Raw genomic sequence first — 16719 nt, forward strand, 5'->3', positions numbered from 1 at the left:
TGAAGTTTAGATAATGTTTTGGACAGAGGTCCTTCTTCAGCTGTGTAAGCAAAGTGCTTCCTCACTTTAAACACTTTCTGTGGAACTGAGATACATTTCAGCATGATACTCAAGGTGGTTTTCAGACAGACAGAACATAACAAGTGTCCATGTCGAAAACATGTGTTTATGGATGTATTCATTTCCATACTGCAGGTCACCACAAAGCAATAAGTTTTTCCGAACAGCCTCTGAGGACATAATCCTGCAGCCCCACAGTAATCTTCATTCCCAACAGGTACCACAGGTACTGTTCACGTTTTCTTCAAAAGTAATACATACCCAGATGTAGCGTACAGTACCAATTAAAAGTGTGTTTGGCACCATCTTAGAAGCATTTTGAACTATAGGTGTAGGCCTATGCATTTGTGTCTGAGACAAATAACAGAAGTCAGTGAATGAAGGCAACTTGAATGTCAATGTTTATGTCCTCCTAATTTCAAATGTAAAAATGTAATCTGTGGAATTTCCTTCAAGAAGGAGTTTTCATTAGATCTGTAGTCCTTCAGCCCATAGGTACATAGCATATGGGCAAACATCTCCAGTAGCTAGCTCATGTTTGCCAAGGCAAATCAAGCTGTCACCAAAACAAAGGATATACACTCTTTGAATGTCAATTTTGGTCACTATGAATTTCTGCAAAAATATGTGTGGTGTTTCATAGTTTCGGTGTCTTAAGCGACATTCTAAAATATAGAAAAAAAGCATCACTTGTACTTTTGACTGGTGCTGTATATGTATACTCCTTCAGCTGCTTAAATTGATTTCTAAAAAATATCTGACATTACATAAAAATACATGTATTAATGAAGTCTGGCCAACAAAATGGCCTTTCTTTATCACTTCTGACACACCACATTTTAACATCATTACATATGTTACATATACATACATTACATATGTTAATTTCATGAAACTCAAAGCTGAAAGCTCAAAACCTAATGTCTGGTTTATTAATAGAACATCTTATAAGCGCATTTTACAGTTCAGTTACATACCAAAATTAACCACAGATGAGTTCTGCTTGCCTTGTGAATAACATACACTAGAGGGCGTCCTTCTAGCGTGGAATTATGACTTCTTGTATGTAGTCCCAGAGTAGTGCATGTTTTAGTCTTTGAGATTCCATTTTATTCGAATTTTTCAGTTTTTGTTAACACATGAGATATATGGTTTTGTTGTATAAACTATATATGGTATAACATATAGTTATTTATATATAGTGTTGTATGTATCTTTGAATGTCGTCTTTCTTTATGCTGCAAGCAGTGTGTTCTAAGTAAAATGGTACCTCCTGTTTCTTCCAGAATATGTCTTCTTCTAAGCGAGGGGCATACCACAAGAATGTGGGATTAGAGTCTAATGACAGCTACCTCCTCCCGGACATCCTGCACAAGAGCCCAGGCCATGAGCTCCCAGACATGGGCCAGAATGACCTCATCTTCCCTCAGTCTCCGGCTGAATGGAGCCCCCGCTCAAAGGTAACCCTGATCCGCCATCATCACAGTACTGCGACAATAGGTCCGCGCAGTCATATTGGAACTTGTGAAATTATGCTGCTGAGGTGGTGTGTAGTTATTTTTACTGACATGGATTCTAAAATCGCTACTCGGAAGAACGCTAGCAGAATGGCAAGGTATACTGAGAACCTGCACATAGTTACATGAGTTGTGTCTTGCGCAAATAATCGTGGGAATCAGCTAGAAGTAAATATGCTGCTGTAGATTTATGGAGATAAAATTGTGTTGCTCAGCACCGTATCTGGGCCTGTTTGACCCACAATAGACAACTGTGACTCATTGGCCTTTTAGAAAGCTTAAAGCATGTTTTACTACTGATACGAAGCACTTAACATGGCAGGATAAAGAAACAGGAGGTCAAAGATTATACTGTATACACGTTTCTCTGGTTGATCCCTCTCACAAACAGTGGCTGGATTATATTATCTTTAGCCAGTCTGTGCAAAATGAGTACCTATATATATTCTTTTCATTCTGCAGAATTTTCTATAAAGTTACAATACATTATAGTATTAGTTAGAACAAAATAGGATAAAAACACATTGTATATTGTTTTGAACATGTACTTTCATAAGCATTTTGGACCATGATGGTCACTACATTACAAAATACATTACAATTATAGTCATCTTGATTTCCTTGTTTGTCCATGTTTACTGATGTTTTCAGAACCCAGTTAATGGCCAACAAGCAAAGAGCATTTCATCATCATCATCATCCTCATTCACCCCGTTCATAGACCCGCGCCTACTACAGATGCCTCCCCCTCAAAGTCCACAGGGAAACAGTCCTAGTAAGTAATCTCTGTAGGTTTCATGTCTGTTTTGTGTGCACTACAAAGTTATCTTTAGCACTGGGAAATTCTTGCTATATTAAATCTTATAATACATCTGGCTGGGTTATAAGTGCTCTTGTGGTCTGGTCTCCTGATGGTTTTCTTTTTGAGGCTACAGGTGTTAGTTGATTTCTCGTCCATACCTGCATTCACAGATACAGTGTATGTAGATCTTTCACCTGTGGAGAAAAGCGAGCGTCCATTTCTTGCTCTTTTCCTTTGATTCATTCTGCGTCTCCAGACAATGTGAAGTCTGAGCTGTACAAGAGGGAGAATCATAGGAAGGGCTCTATCGTCAACGTGAACCCTGCCAACATCCGGCCCCAGAGTGACACACCAGAGATACGCAAATACAAAAAGAAGTTCAATGCTGAGGTGCTGTGCGCTAGTTTGTGGGGTAAGTTGTGCTTTGCCATAATAAGCTTCTACTCGCTGGTCTGTGGATGAAGTCTGATATTAAAGGTGTATTAAACCCACATTCATATTCAGTATAAGGATCTTCATACCATAGTTTTAAATAGAGTTAAACATGGCATGAGACTTATTACATCTATCACACTCATAGTAAAAGTACTTTTGGACAGTGTGTTCTTATTACAGAATCTATCTTTCCCCATTTTGACTATTGTCCTATTTTGCACTCTGTTACTATCATAAGCTGTAACTCAGAACCTCTCCTACCTTTCCCACCGTGGGTAGGCGTGAATCTGCTGGTTGGCACCGAGAGCGGCCTGTGGCTCCTGGACCGCAGTGGTCAAGGGAAGGTCTACCCACTCATCAGTCGCAGACGCTTCCAGCAGATGGACGTCCTGGAGGGCCTCAACATGCTCATAACCATCTCAGGTACGCAGTGGGGACAGACCTGGAGGTCTGGAATTAGCAGGAACACAGTGTACATGGGTTGAGTTTGTGGGCTGCACTGAGAACTGGTGGGCACAAGCTGGGCGTGGCTGTTTGAATGAAGCCCGAGTTATTTCGCCTGCTTCATGGAATAACCCCCTGGATACTCATACAGGGCAGTACTAACAGGAAGCTGACGTCACATTACAGCTCTGTTAATATTTTACAACTCTCTTAATATTTGGACAAACACATAATTTCATTCAACTCTACAGGATTGCTTTGTGTAACTTCGTATAAGTCGTATAAGATCAGTAAACATATATGATAAATATGACCAGTATACCCACTGGAAGAAAATTTTAAAAAAGAATTTGTGTATCCAACATATACAACATATAGACACAGTATAGGACAATAACAATAATAATATTTATTATTAAAATAACAATTGTTATTTTATAATAATTATTATTATGACCTTATTGCCTCACTCAATCGGACAGGTAAGAAGAACAAGCTGAGGTTGTACTACCTATCATGGCTGAGGAATAAGATCTTGCGTAATGACCCTGAGGTGGAAAAGAAACAAGGCTGGACGTCAGTAGGAGACATGGAGGGCTGTATGCACTACAAAGTGGGTGAGTCTGGCCTTAATAATTAGGAGGTTTGCATCATTCTGTCTCACTGAACGCTCTGAAATAAAGGATATTCTAGCTTGTTTCGAACAAAAGTTATATTTTCCCTTTTTCTTTTCTCTTCTTTATTTACGTTATATTTTTATGTCGCGGCCCGACTAGCGAGCCGGGGTCATCTGGGCCGTAACAAGTGCATATGTATTTTAAACTTCATTAAGTATCAGTGATAATTTTTTTATATTTATAAGACATTTTGCCCTATTGACTGCATATTTGCTTTTTATTTTATTATGTGCTGTTGGGGTTGCAAAGTTTTCAAACCAAATTCTCTCTCTCTCTCTCTCTCTCTCTCTCTCTCTCTCTCTCTAATTTAATTTTTTTAAAGGGGACTTTTCTCTTCCCCAACTAGTCTCTTTACCAATCATAAATGTGAAACTATTTGAGGTAAAGTTGCTTGGTTTCCTGGTTTAAAAATACACACACAAAACAAAACCACATGAAAACATTAGACCACCCAGTGCATTTCCATATGAACATCTCATTTTATGTTCACAAGTACTGTCAAGGACAATTCACATCATGTTTCTTAGTTGTATCCCCACTTATTCCAAAACTCTGGTGTAGTCCCAAAATTAATTTTTCTCCATAGTGTAACGAGGAGTTGGGAGGATGCCAACACAAAACCTTTATTGGAATTACCCATTATCGCTTAGCTAATCAAACAAATAAAGCAGCGTACCAAACAAGGACAAGGCTTGAACAACAGCGATTCAAGCACATTCAATACTTTAAGATAAATGAGGAACACATAACGATAACTAGGTAACAGGTGCGATAAACACACACGCATCGAACCACACCCACAAACACACAGACATAGACAGTCCTGACGGAGGAGTCAGGGGCAGACTATGACAAATAGGTTAAATTTGTCTTGTTTGTTGGATGCAAAGAAAATCTTTCTAACAATTCAAACATACTCAAAGTGAAATATGACTGGCTCTCAACTCTTTCTTTATGGTTCTACATGAAAACTGGCTAGTCTTAAACATCATGTTATTGAATTGAAACTAAATAAAACTAACCACAAAATCTAAAACAGACTGCACAAGAAAAAAAGAATATATCACTTAATATAAGCACACTCTCAAATGATTCAGTATAGGATGCATCCAATATAATCCTTTGACAGATTTGAATAAATACATTTTCTATGTTGTGTACACGCATTATCAGCTAATGCCAAACATGCATTGGGCTTGAAGGTGTCATGTTGGCGTTGTGGTTCTCATGACGATGTTTTGCCACATATTCCTTTGTTTTGGTTTATTTTCTAGTCACGGGCTTTCTGTCTTGGTTCTGTGCTCCACCCTTAGCCACACCTTCCACCTCCATCTGCTTTGTTTCCCCTCGTGAAGTCTGTTCCTGCTCCCCAGGTGCCTCCTGTTAGTGTGTGGTGTATTTATACCCTTGTGTCCTCATTTGTTTGTTATCATCTTTGTATATGATATGGCCTTTGTCACAGGTTCTGCTTCTTGGTTGTTGTTTTTGTTTATTTCTCTCTTTGTCCCTCTCATGAAAGATTTTGTGTTGTTTCCAGGTCTGAAGCTTCTTTACCTAGTTCCCTTTTGTGTTTTTTTTTCCTGTTTTGTTTCTCCAACCCCATGTACCTCCACCCAAACCTCCACGTCCTGCCTTTTCCTCCTCAGTCATATCAGAAGGCTTGTGATATGGAAAAAAAATGTTTTGTGAATATTTCACATCTTTAGTGGTGCCTTTGGTCTTGACAAAATGTTTTTGCCTTTATGTTTTCATGAACAAGGTTAAAAGAACCCAATATCTGCTTTTTACTGGATCAGTTTATGACATCTCAGTTGAGGCAACATTCTGACTGAAAAAGTATGTAGAGCTTATATGTATAAAATTTCAAGGGAGTGTGTTTTACTTATCAAGCTTAAACCAGCACTATGTTGCTGCCAGACAGGTTTATTCCAAAAATCAAAAGCAGCCAAGTTCAAAACAGGGTCTACAAAGTCACACCTAAAGCAGAACGGTCTGACTAAAGAAAACACAAGCAGGACGCATCAAGTGCTCAGAGACACACACTATCTGACAGGCACCTGAGGACTTTGTTTTTGGTACATGGGGAACAAGACATACCTGGCTAAGGTAGTCCACCAGTGGCTCTTAGACAGTGTATGAACGGTACAGGTTGAACGTGGGTGGGTAACATGACAGGACAGTGACAAAGATTTTATTCCGAGTACAGAGCTTGGTGTGTTTGTACTATGGCCCTCATTCAGTGGGAAGATGAAGGAAGAAGGATTTTGTGAGGGTCACTCAGTCTTTCATAAAGTGTTTGTGTATTAGTAATGCTTGTCACAGTTCATTCATTTATTCACTTGTTTGGTAAACTTCTTAATCCAAGTCAGGGGTGCTGATGGCCTGAATCTGTCTTGGCAGCACAATGCAGGAGCCCACCCTGGTCCCCAGTCCATCACAGAGCAAACACATACACACATTCTCATTCACACCAAGCCAACGTAAAGACATTGGTCACCCTAATACATGCATGAAGAAGGTGCAAACTTCTCCCAGACAGCAGCTAACCACTTTGCCAACCTACTGCCCTAATATCATAATATGTACCAGCTAATTAGGTTCCCCGGTTCACTTGCTATTTTAATTTTTCATTTATGGGCAAACAGTACATGGCAGTAAAGTCACAGTCTGTCCTGAAGCCATCATTGACATGCTGCAGCCTGCCCAGGTCAGTCATTGTGTTTTAGCTCTAAGAGCAGCGCTGTTCGCCGAGCACTGCTCAGAGGAGAGGGGAGCAAAGAGCACCACACCCCTCACACAGCAGGTCGCCTAGAACAGGAAGTTCATGCCCACATACATGTAGGTTTCATTAACTTTGCAGTATGTGTTAAAGGTGTGTGGATAGCTGAGGTACAGCAGGAGTAGTGAGTTAAGAGAAACACATTTGTGGGGACCTGATTGAAGTGGTTTGATGTTTTCCTCTATTACTGTCTATGTGACGTAGTTTTGACACGGTTGATTATTTTTGTTATTACAGAAATAACATGCAAGCAACATTAAAAAAAAATTATAGAAATAGGGCTAAATAATACACATTATGTGAACATGGCAAATAAACACAAATAAGCAATGGTATGGCTAAGATGACTAATAACAGATATGAGTAATACTAAGATGGGTATGGATAAAGAAGACTAGTGCACTAATTTATTCATAAATAAAGTACTTTAATATTCATGTTTTTTTTTCTATTTTTTCACTCAAGTATGTGTAAACTGCAGTCATGCATGAATGATGCATTATTGTTCCTTTCATTTTGCCTTCATGTCTCTCCATCATGTTACGTCTCGTGCATTCTGACACAACTTCAAATTCTTCTAGTTTTTATGACATATGCAGCACTTCTTGAGCAAAATAATACAGACAACATCTGTTTTGTGTAGAACGATAGTCTGTTCGGTGGAATTAACACCACCGTGTTAAATTAACTTTGACACCTTATCTGTCATTTCAGTTCGTTATGAAAAGATCAAGTTCCTGGTTATTGCCTTGAAGAATGCAGTAGAGGTATATGCATGGGCTCCCAAGCCATATCACAAGTTCATGGCTTTCAAAGTAAGTGTCACAAGCCTTTATCTATATATATAGAATTGATATATTGATGTAAGTAGAATCAAAAATCTGTTTTACGTGTACTTGCAGTGGCACATGAGAAAAAACATGATACTGGACATGTTATAGCATGTTATAGCGGGTATCTTCAGGTTCCGCAGTTTACTGCAATAATCATGCTGAGGCCAGACACAGTGGGGTATGCAGAGGGTGAGGGAATAATTGATTATATTGGGCTGATAATACCGTTTAAGGATGTAATTCAGGGAGCATTTGAAAGAAAGAAGCTGGAATATGCACTCTTGACATCGGGTGAGGGATACACAGCTGTCTGGCACATATAAGACCCGTGGAGATAGGAACACGTCAACCATTTCACCTCAGAGTTTGGTTTTAGAGGGCATCCGCTAACAGCAGCATTAAAAGATTGTCAAAAGTAGCTGAAGAGGTTAGTCGGTGGATGGGGTCCAGAAAGTCACAGAGAAGGTAGAGGGACTTGATCATGATGTTTTGGTAGGTCACTGGAGAGGTGCAGTTGGTTCACTGAGCATGCATTAATGGTGCCAGTGGGGCTTGATACAGCCTCAGTCACCAGAGAGACCACAAGTATGTGGTTCCTAAACTACGTGAGACAAGTGACCTGAGCATGCATTACCATTTCCAGTGGGTCTGATATGGCCATTATCTATTGGATTATTGGAGGGCAGTGGGTCTGTTAGCCATATCTCACCGTTAAACCTTTTGGAGGTGTCATAGGCTTAATTCCAGAACAGTAACAAAAAAACAGACAACGAGGATGCCCATTTTGACAACCTCTATGAAAAGTTGTTATGGCTTGTGAAGGTAAAGTCACCATGCATTTACAAAAAAAACATTAAAAGAACAACATACCAAATACCTCAAATTAGGCAGATGAACTGGTCTGTGTTAGCTAGAAGCAGTGGAAATTGGTCACCACAGTCTTCAACATTTGCACATTAATAAGCCTGCTAGAAAATGTTCACTGGAGTGAAATAATACCTACTGAAATTTCAAAGCAAAAGGTGCTTGCATGCACTGAACTCTTCCCCCATTCTCAGTGTATCCCAAAGTGACACCAGTTTTTTTTTTTGTTGTTGTTGCAAAGATTTTCATCAGTTAGGTTAACTTTAGTTTAAGTGCCACTCAGACAGTACATGAACCTCTTGAAAAACCTTTTGCTTCCTTAAACAAAAAGCTGCCTCCCAACAACTTTCAACAAAGTTTCCCTAAAAAGTAGGTTAGTAACCCTTAGATTGTAGCTGAGAGGCTTCCAAGACTTTTAGTGTGTGGCTGCCATTTTAGCTGGATAAAAACACACGAGGCACAAGTGCAACACTCTGTGTGTGGAATACAGATTCTTAAAACACATTGCAAAAAAGAGAGCAGGGTCTCAGAAATGTTCTCAAGGTAATGAATGTTCAAGGTAAATTATTGTCTTCACTTTAAGACCTTGCAATGGTTTAATGTTGACATAGTTGTTGTTCTTATTGCAGTGTGTCATAATGTACACAATCTCTCACTTTGTACTGCCGTATTTATATGGATTTATATTATATGTTTTCCTAATGGCAATTTTTCCACCATGCAAGCAAACAAAGTTTAAAGATCTTCACCTGATTATGTATAGAAGCGGCACGCTTTAAGTGGTCGAATAAATAAGAAATGTAAATCGTCTTCAAATCGACGTCTTAAATTCAGAGATCATGGAAAGTAACGTAATTAAAGATGACAGTATTGATTTTCTTGAAAACTACATTAAAAGTGTGATTATGGTAAATAAAGAACATGACTGAGCTTTTTCAGCAATAGTTCATATAGTCAGTACATAAAAATGGTGTCCGCATCTGCACCGTGTAAACTCTGGATTGCGTGTGATTTGTATTTGTGAGAAATGTCTTGTTACTTCTTCTTAAATGAAGTGAGGGACTGAACATTGTACTAAAAGTGTAAAACACAAAAGCCTAAAGATGCCCCTAAACAAAAGGGTTTTACGTATTATTAGATTCATGTCCTTAAAATTCTCACTACAAAAGTACATAACAATGAACAACTGTGGCATCACTGTCCCAGTCATTTCGCAGGGCATTGTGTCCTTGAACGGGCTTCAGATATCTTTGAACAAGTTAAAACAAGTTATAACCATGTTTTATAAAATTGTTTCAGAATCGTCTTTAAACAAATTACTCAATTTAAGCCAAGAATAAAAAATGAAAGCCAAGATGGGAAATAATATGTAACATTGTCTCTAATGTTGCTATATAGTATATTCTTGTTTATCTCTGTTGAAAGAAATTCCAGATATCATGAGGGTAGACCAAGAAGGTTTGTGTCAGTAAGGAGGTCACCTTGAAGACAGTGCCCTAGTTTAACACAATCCTGAGAGGCTTGTTCTAGTTTTCACACACACACACACACACACACACACACACACACACACACACACACACACACACACACACACTGCACAGCAATGCAATATGTCTTCTTACTCTGAAAATGTGTATTTAAAATTTATGACTGAACAAGAAAGCTTTTTTTGTTTGAAAAATAAAAGACAAATGCATTATATGTATTCATTTCTAAATATGGAGAAGTATAGCATAGAAATTTCCGGGCCCTGGTTTACATCATGCTTTCCTAGTCCCTGAACTACACGTACCTGTCCTGTTTAGAAACATGGTACCAACACAAAGGAAGGGATACACACCATCAGCCCCCTAAAAGTCTAAAGTACTGAGCCTCTCACAAAGAGTGTAAGGAACTTACAACAGTTGGTACCTAACAAATATTGCAGAATTTTAATTTCACTTTGATCTCTGTGCAGTCTTTCGCCTGCTTGCCTCAAAAGCCTCTCTCCGTTGATCTCACTGTGGAAGAAGGACAGAGGCTGAAAGTCATCTATGGCTCTGTAACTGGTTTTCATGCCATTGATGTGGACTCTGGAACAACCTACGATCTCTACCTGCCTACACATGTGAGTGATGTCCTCTCACCCAAACGCAGAACCATGCTTAAGGTCAGATCTTATGAAGGTCTGCAGGATATATAAATCTATGGCTGACACAACCACACATACAAGCGCATTATAAAAAGTGAGTGGGTGTGTGCTTATGGTGTTATCGTTCTGATGCCCACATGTCCACAAGTGTTGCTGGTGCTGTGAATTTGATAGATATTAGGGTTAGGGAAGATGTGTGTGTGTGTGTGTGTGTGTGTGTGTGTGTGTGTGTGTGTATTGCAGCTAACTGTAGGGTGCTTCTCAGCTCAGCTTCGCCCACACTGCGGAGCTCTTAACTGTTTAGTGCAGTGCTCGTGTGGGAAGGGACTGTTTCCCACCAATTGCCATTACACTATGATTCACCCAAACATGTTACTTTTAAACACAGACCCAACACTGGCTTTGGAAGTCAGATCACTTCGGTGCTCTACTTGGAAGCCAATAAAAGGCTTCCTCCCACTTGCAAGATCTGGCTTGTCACAAATACTGTTGCCACTCCTAACAGATCCATGTTAGCTGCATTCAAATCTTCAGAATAGCTTTTCACAAAAAATGGTCTAAAATGTGCAGCACTTTCAGTGTAATACATGAACAAACTTGTAAAAATGCAGACACTGGAACACACTGTCATTTTTAAGCAGTGTAGATATTGCAATATAGCAAGTCAGATTTTACCTCAAGGTACCCCTCCCCGCATTCCAGTGTTGCTGGACTGCACTAAGATAACACGCCCACGCATCACTGCTGTGGTTCAGCCTCCTGAGTGGCTCCCTGACACACAGCAAAAGTGATAGAGAGGGAAAGAGAGAGAGCGCAAGGTGGTAGGGTAAGAGAGAGAGAGAGATGGAGAGACAGACAGACAGAGAGAGAGAGGGGGAGAGGGAGGGAGAATAAATGTAAGAGTGGGAGCCAGAGAAAGTTGGAGGCAATGAGACAGGAAGCAGTAGAGACAGAGAGAGAAAGTCAGAGACAGAGAGACAGAGAGACAGAGAGAAAGAGAGAGAGAGAGAGAGAGAGAGAGAGAGAGAGAGAGAGAGAGAGAGAAGAGAGAGAGAGTTTCCCACTCCAAGCCCAGTGCTCGGATGAGGTGCCCCACATAGATTACATTGGCTGGAACCCTCAGCCTGAAAATCCTACAGTGAGCACGTGTGTGTGGGTGCTTGAGTGTGTGTGGCTGTTCTGGTTTCCCTTAGCCGGTGGCTTGCCTAAAAATACCACAGCCCAGTCTTAGCTGTGTTCCCAGGGCGCGTGCCTGTTGGAATGACCCGTTATTCCGACCTTTTCTTTCTTTTCTTTTTTTCCATTTCCTAATAGCACAAAGCCGATATATTTAGACACTGTCGGCCACAGCAGAGTGCGGGAGAGACACGGAGAGTAGGCTATGATGGATCGTGTTCCGTAGGATCTCTACCTCTCCGTCCGTTCTCTCGCTTCCTCGCATGCAGCCACGCTCTTTCATGCACTCCCTCCGCCGCGGCTACGTTCTGTTCTCTTCCCATCACCCTCTCGTCCCCCCCGCCCGCTCCCATGCACAGATTCACGCGTCCCCGCTCTCTCCGCTCGGCATCATACCGCTCCCGCTCCACGCCGTCGCCCGCCGCTGCCCGCGTCCTCCCCCCTCTTCGCCCGCTCTGAGCCACCCGCGCGCGCCCCCCCCCCTCCCGACGCGCACGCTCGCGGAGCCGCTCGCCAGCCCACGGCCGCTCTTCCCGCCGCTCTGTCCCTGCCAGAGGTGATCATGAGAATCCCGCGACAGAGGATTAAGATAGCGCTGCCTCTGTGGATGCCGGTGCTGATGCTGAGGATTGTGGTGGCTCAGCTGGAAGACCGGCCAGTTTGCGCGAGACAGCCACTCAGCCAGGCAAGTACAGTGGCAGTTCGCGGGTGTGTGTGTGTGTGTGTGTGTGTGTCTGTGTGTGTGTGTGTGTGTGGGGGGGGGGGGGGGGGGGGGGGGGTGAGTTTGTGCATATGTGAGAAAGAGAAAGGGAAGGGAATATTCATGTCGACTTGGTTCTAAAGGTGTCGTAAAACGAGCACTTCTGATTTATGGTGATCATTGGAGTTCTAACTTGTTCCTTGATGTACATGATCAGTACTTTTTAAAGATGCAGTATTATTTAAAAAAGCATCATATAATCGTTTATTAAAGCATGCTCTGCGTGATCACATTGTTCACATTTATTATGGTAAAATCCTTTTCAACTGTAGTACATGTTACTCCTGAAAAGTACTTCCAACCCTTGAACAGTCTGGGATTCAGATTCAACCCTAATCTCAGTCCCTTAACTTGATGAAGAATTTACATGTTGGAATAAAAACTTTAAAGGTCTTGTATCGCACACCCACATCGAGGTCATGTGAAAGAGCACCATGTGGAGTTCACGGTGAACTTCACCATCAATAATCCAGTCCAGTCTATAGCGAATAAATCACACCTGAAAATTCACTCAGATGCTTCAGTTCTGTTCCAACTGTCCTCAATCTACTGTCTAGCTACAATTTATTGTATTTCTGACAATCAAAAAGATGTGGGGAGACAAATCCAAGCCGAAGATGGTGAGGTGGATTGTTGAACATCATTTCAGCATGTGAAGTAAAACCAATGCAGTGAAATGCAGACAGGACATTTTGGACAGACGTCCTTGTGAAATTAGAGGAGGTGGACCAGTTTATAATCAAATTTCTTATTCCCTTACTGGATCTGTACAGAAGCACTTGAATCTTAAAACTTGCAGTTGAAACTTGGGCACTGTGTTGTACTACAATAAAACATACCCATCAAACTGCCACTGGCGTACATAATTGTGTTACACTAGGCAGTTATATTTGAGGTTTGGTAAGAATGAACAGTTTCCTTCTTCTGGCAATTCTTCAAAACAGCTCGTAGGCATGGAGGTGACTATAAAACACCTCCATCTCCAACTGTGCTTCTTGGAGAATTACAATCCAGGCAAACTGCATCTCACATTACTTTAATGTGACACTTGCATAACACTGAAATATGTCGTTGTGATGGTCAGTAAAAATTTCTTCATTTGTATGGTCTCTGTGTTGATAGATGGAAGTTTTTGTTTGTTTTTTTTTTGTTTGTTTTAGGTGTGTTCTACTTTCTGTCCGTAACCCAGTGAAGTAGGACGAATCATTATGTGAGAGTTACATGATGTTTCAGCTTCATAATTAAAAAGGTTTTACCTCTGAGGAATTTCTTCTTTAAATAGTGATATTGTCACCCTACAGCCCCTGACCCCACCCCTTTGGGCGTGTGTTTATGTTGTCTACGTCTAGTCGTCTGCGTCTGTGGATCTTTGTGGGTGTGGTTGTGTCTGAGCGTATTCATCGGCCTCACCTATGGCTAGTCTCGTGATCACTCGGGGTTTATGTGGTTTGTCTATTTAATGTGCGTTCACACAGTGTCCCGTTTGTTTGAGTCTCGCACATTAGTGTGTTTATTTTATGTGCACTATCTGCGCAAATTCACTATAATAAAAGTGACGATTGTGATTGCGTCGGACTTCGTACCTCGTCTTTCTCCATGCGCCCAACGTTACAGACATGTTTAGTCCTTGATTCCTTTATGATTTCCTTTACCTTGTGTTCTTAGTAATTCTGGTTTTTTATTATTATATTTTATAATATTTATGATGGGGGTTTCGGTTTCAAACATCCACATCAATGTAAGTGCTATAACCAGAGAAGATATTTAAAACATACACTTATTCCGAATGCATGAAAATCTGAAATGCTGAATATTGTCCGATGTATATTCTCAGACCTCTGAAGAAGGAAGCCAAAAGAAGGCATCCACACTACTTTAATGTCATGGATGACCAATCTAAATATTAGCTACATTTAGCATAACATAAGCCAGTTTCTCTAAACAAGTAATCTCACAGAGGTGAGATAATAAGTGTAAGATCATTAGTAAGGCTAAAATAAAACCTGTAAACACCTGCATGAATTTAGGTTTTGTTTTTGGTGTGTGTGTGTGTGTGTGTGTGTGTGTGTGTTCCAGATCCAGGGCTCCATCCGTCCTCATGCCATAATCATTCTACCCAGCAGCAGTGGGATGGAATTGTTAGTGTGCTATGAGGATGAAGGCATCTACATCGACACCTACGGCCGCATCACCAAGGAGACGGTGTTACAGTGGGGAGAGATGCCTGCCTCTGTTGGTGAGTTACCAATCTGAAAATATCACCAGTTACCAGTGGCTGCAGGGAACATGGTACAAAGGAGTTTTATTTTTTTAACAAGGTATGTGTGTGTTTGCATTATCTGGAAATGCAGTTATCACTGATATAATAAGGGTTTCACATATTAATGAATGTGGCTACGTTAGTTTAAAATGCAATCTACACAGTTAAATCTGAACATGCACAGATTATATTGCAAACTGAACAAATTCAGTTATGTAATGTTACAAGCACCTTGGCAAACACATTTGCAGTTGTACAGTAATCAATCAGTGTAACGCTGGTGGCATGTAGAACGAACCAAATAAACTTTACCGTAAACACTGAGGTGAGCATCAGGGCTGTATAGAGAGCAAAGATCAGCAAACAAGAAGGACAAAACACTGGGTTTAAATACACAAGACATAACAACACCTGATTACAATAATGAGGGGTCGGGTTATAAAACACGAGGAGGGGGTACGACTGACAGAACCACCTGGCTACATAAACTAAACATAACTGAAAGGTGGGGCCAGGCGTGACAATCAGATTAGCATGGAGAATGTATTAATTTACATTTTTCATTAATCATTATGTTAACTCAGTCTAAACTCAGAAAACCTCATCTACTTGAAATTAGGCAAGTGTGGGTATGTTTATTGACTAACCAGAGATTACAGACAAATGTATAAAGAAAACATGTTAATCAGGCTGTAACGTGAAAGTAAAAGCAGGGTGACGAGACAAGAGTACCTGGAAGCGGCCTCTTTATTTTTATCGGAATAGTGCGTAGCACTAGAAAAAAAAACACAACAAACGACGACAGCTTCTAACATGGCATATGACTGACAGTAAATACAGACAAGACGCACACTTAAATACAAACACACACTAATGCACCATGTATCGAGACGAGGGACAGGTGATACAAATGCCACCGCACACACAAACTGAAATACACAGAAGTAGACATACATAGACAAACGTAGACATGGCCAGAGGGATGAGTCAGAGCTGAACTGTGACCGAGGCTTTTATTGATACTACCAGAGGACTCAAATTCACAAAAAAATAAAATCACAGAACAAATGTAATCAAACAAAATGAACCAAATAATACTGTGACCTGAGAGTGGCTAAAGCAAATAAGTGGGGCAGGAAACAGGAAATAAAATTATTATTATTAAACCAACCTGGGAGGACATGTGAGCTGAATAGGCTTCTTAACAGATGGTAAGAATTATGGAATTCAATGCAGATGCATAAAAATTGCTGCAGCCTTTACCCGTATCAACTGAAGATGTATGCGAGCTGAAGGCTATACACTTTGATTGGGTCCTACCGGGACAAACTATCTGATTGAGTAATGGAGGATCCTTACTATTGTGTTGGTGGTTCACAAGCCTGAGTTGTGTGGTAAGTGGACAATGAAACAATCCAGCTGCTGTTGGGAAACAAATCAAATGGACTTGATTCCCAAAGCTGTCTCAGTCACAGAGCTAACTGCATTTGCGTGTAGGCGTTAGCAGAAGTCAGTAGCAGGAGTATTAGTACTGCATGATTCTGTAAGCTGTTCTTGATGAAGATTCTAAGACTGAGTTATCAACAACAACATGACAAACCTCTGTCTCTATCAGTACAAACAAGTGTGCTTGCTAAAAAAAGATTGTGATGGGTGAATTCCAAGGATCACACACTCCAACATAAGAAATGTGTCATGCAACTCAACCCAGGAGACTGCAACTCCCAGAATGCCCCACGTCGTCTGATCCGTTCCTCCTCCCCTCGGTACTAGTTTGCACCTGGTTCTCATCTTAGGCTATTAAATATATCAGGACACTCACTAAATCCTTTGTAATGTATTGCTGACATTTTTGAAAGCATAGCAAGTGTGTTTTCCTGCATTCTATTCTCTTCATGGCTCAACCTGGTTTATCTAGTTCACGCCTCTCCTGGATTCTCCCTTTTTGTACCTCTGCCTGGTTTTTCATCTTTTTGTG

At 40.7% G+C, this 16719-nt stretch overlaps 1 protein-coding gene across 5 annotated transcripts in view; it reads left to right on the forward strand.

The window, feature by feature from the left end:
* LOC143527381 (mitogen-activated protein kinase kinase kinase kinase 4) overlaps positions 1 to 16719 on the forward strand; it is a 43367-nt gene that overhangs the window by 19916 nt on the left and 6732 nt on the right. For 3 of the 5 annotated variants that reach the window (XM_077022552.1, XM_077022555.1, XM_077022556.1), the window contains 9 exons: positions 196 to 286; positions 1347 to 1520; positions 2229 to 2352; positions 2636 to 2791; positions 3094 to 3237; positions 3741 to 3875; positions 7429 to 7529; positions 10372 to 10521; positions 14558 to 14717. In XM_077022552.1, coding sequence (XP_076878667.1) covers positions 196 to 286; positions 1347 to 1520; positions 2229 to 2352; positions 2636 to 2791; positions 3094 to 3237; positions 3741 to 3875; positions 7429 to 7529; positions 10372 to 10521; positions 14558 to 14717 — 1235 coding nt within the window. Of the gene's footprint in view, positions 1 to 195; positions 287 to 1346; positions 1521 to 2228; positions 2353 to 2635; positions 2792 to 3093; positions 3238 to 3740; positions 3876 to 7428; positions 7530 to 10371; positions 10522 to 11859; positions 12314 to 14557; positions 14718 to 16719 lie in introns of those variants that run through there. The other 2 variants (XM_077022554.1, XM_077022553.1) reach the window with 2 other exon arrangements.

This window comes from Brachyhypopomus gauderio, chromosome 11, assembly GCF_052324685.1.
Source record: "Brachyhypopomus gauderio isolate BG-103 chromosome 11, BGAUD_0.2, whole genome shotgun sequence".
Classification (NCBI taxonomy): domain Eukaryota; kingdom Metazoa; phylum Chordata; class Actinopteri; order Gymnotiformes; family Hypopomidae; genus Brachyhypopomus; species Brachyhypopomus gauderio.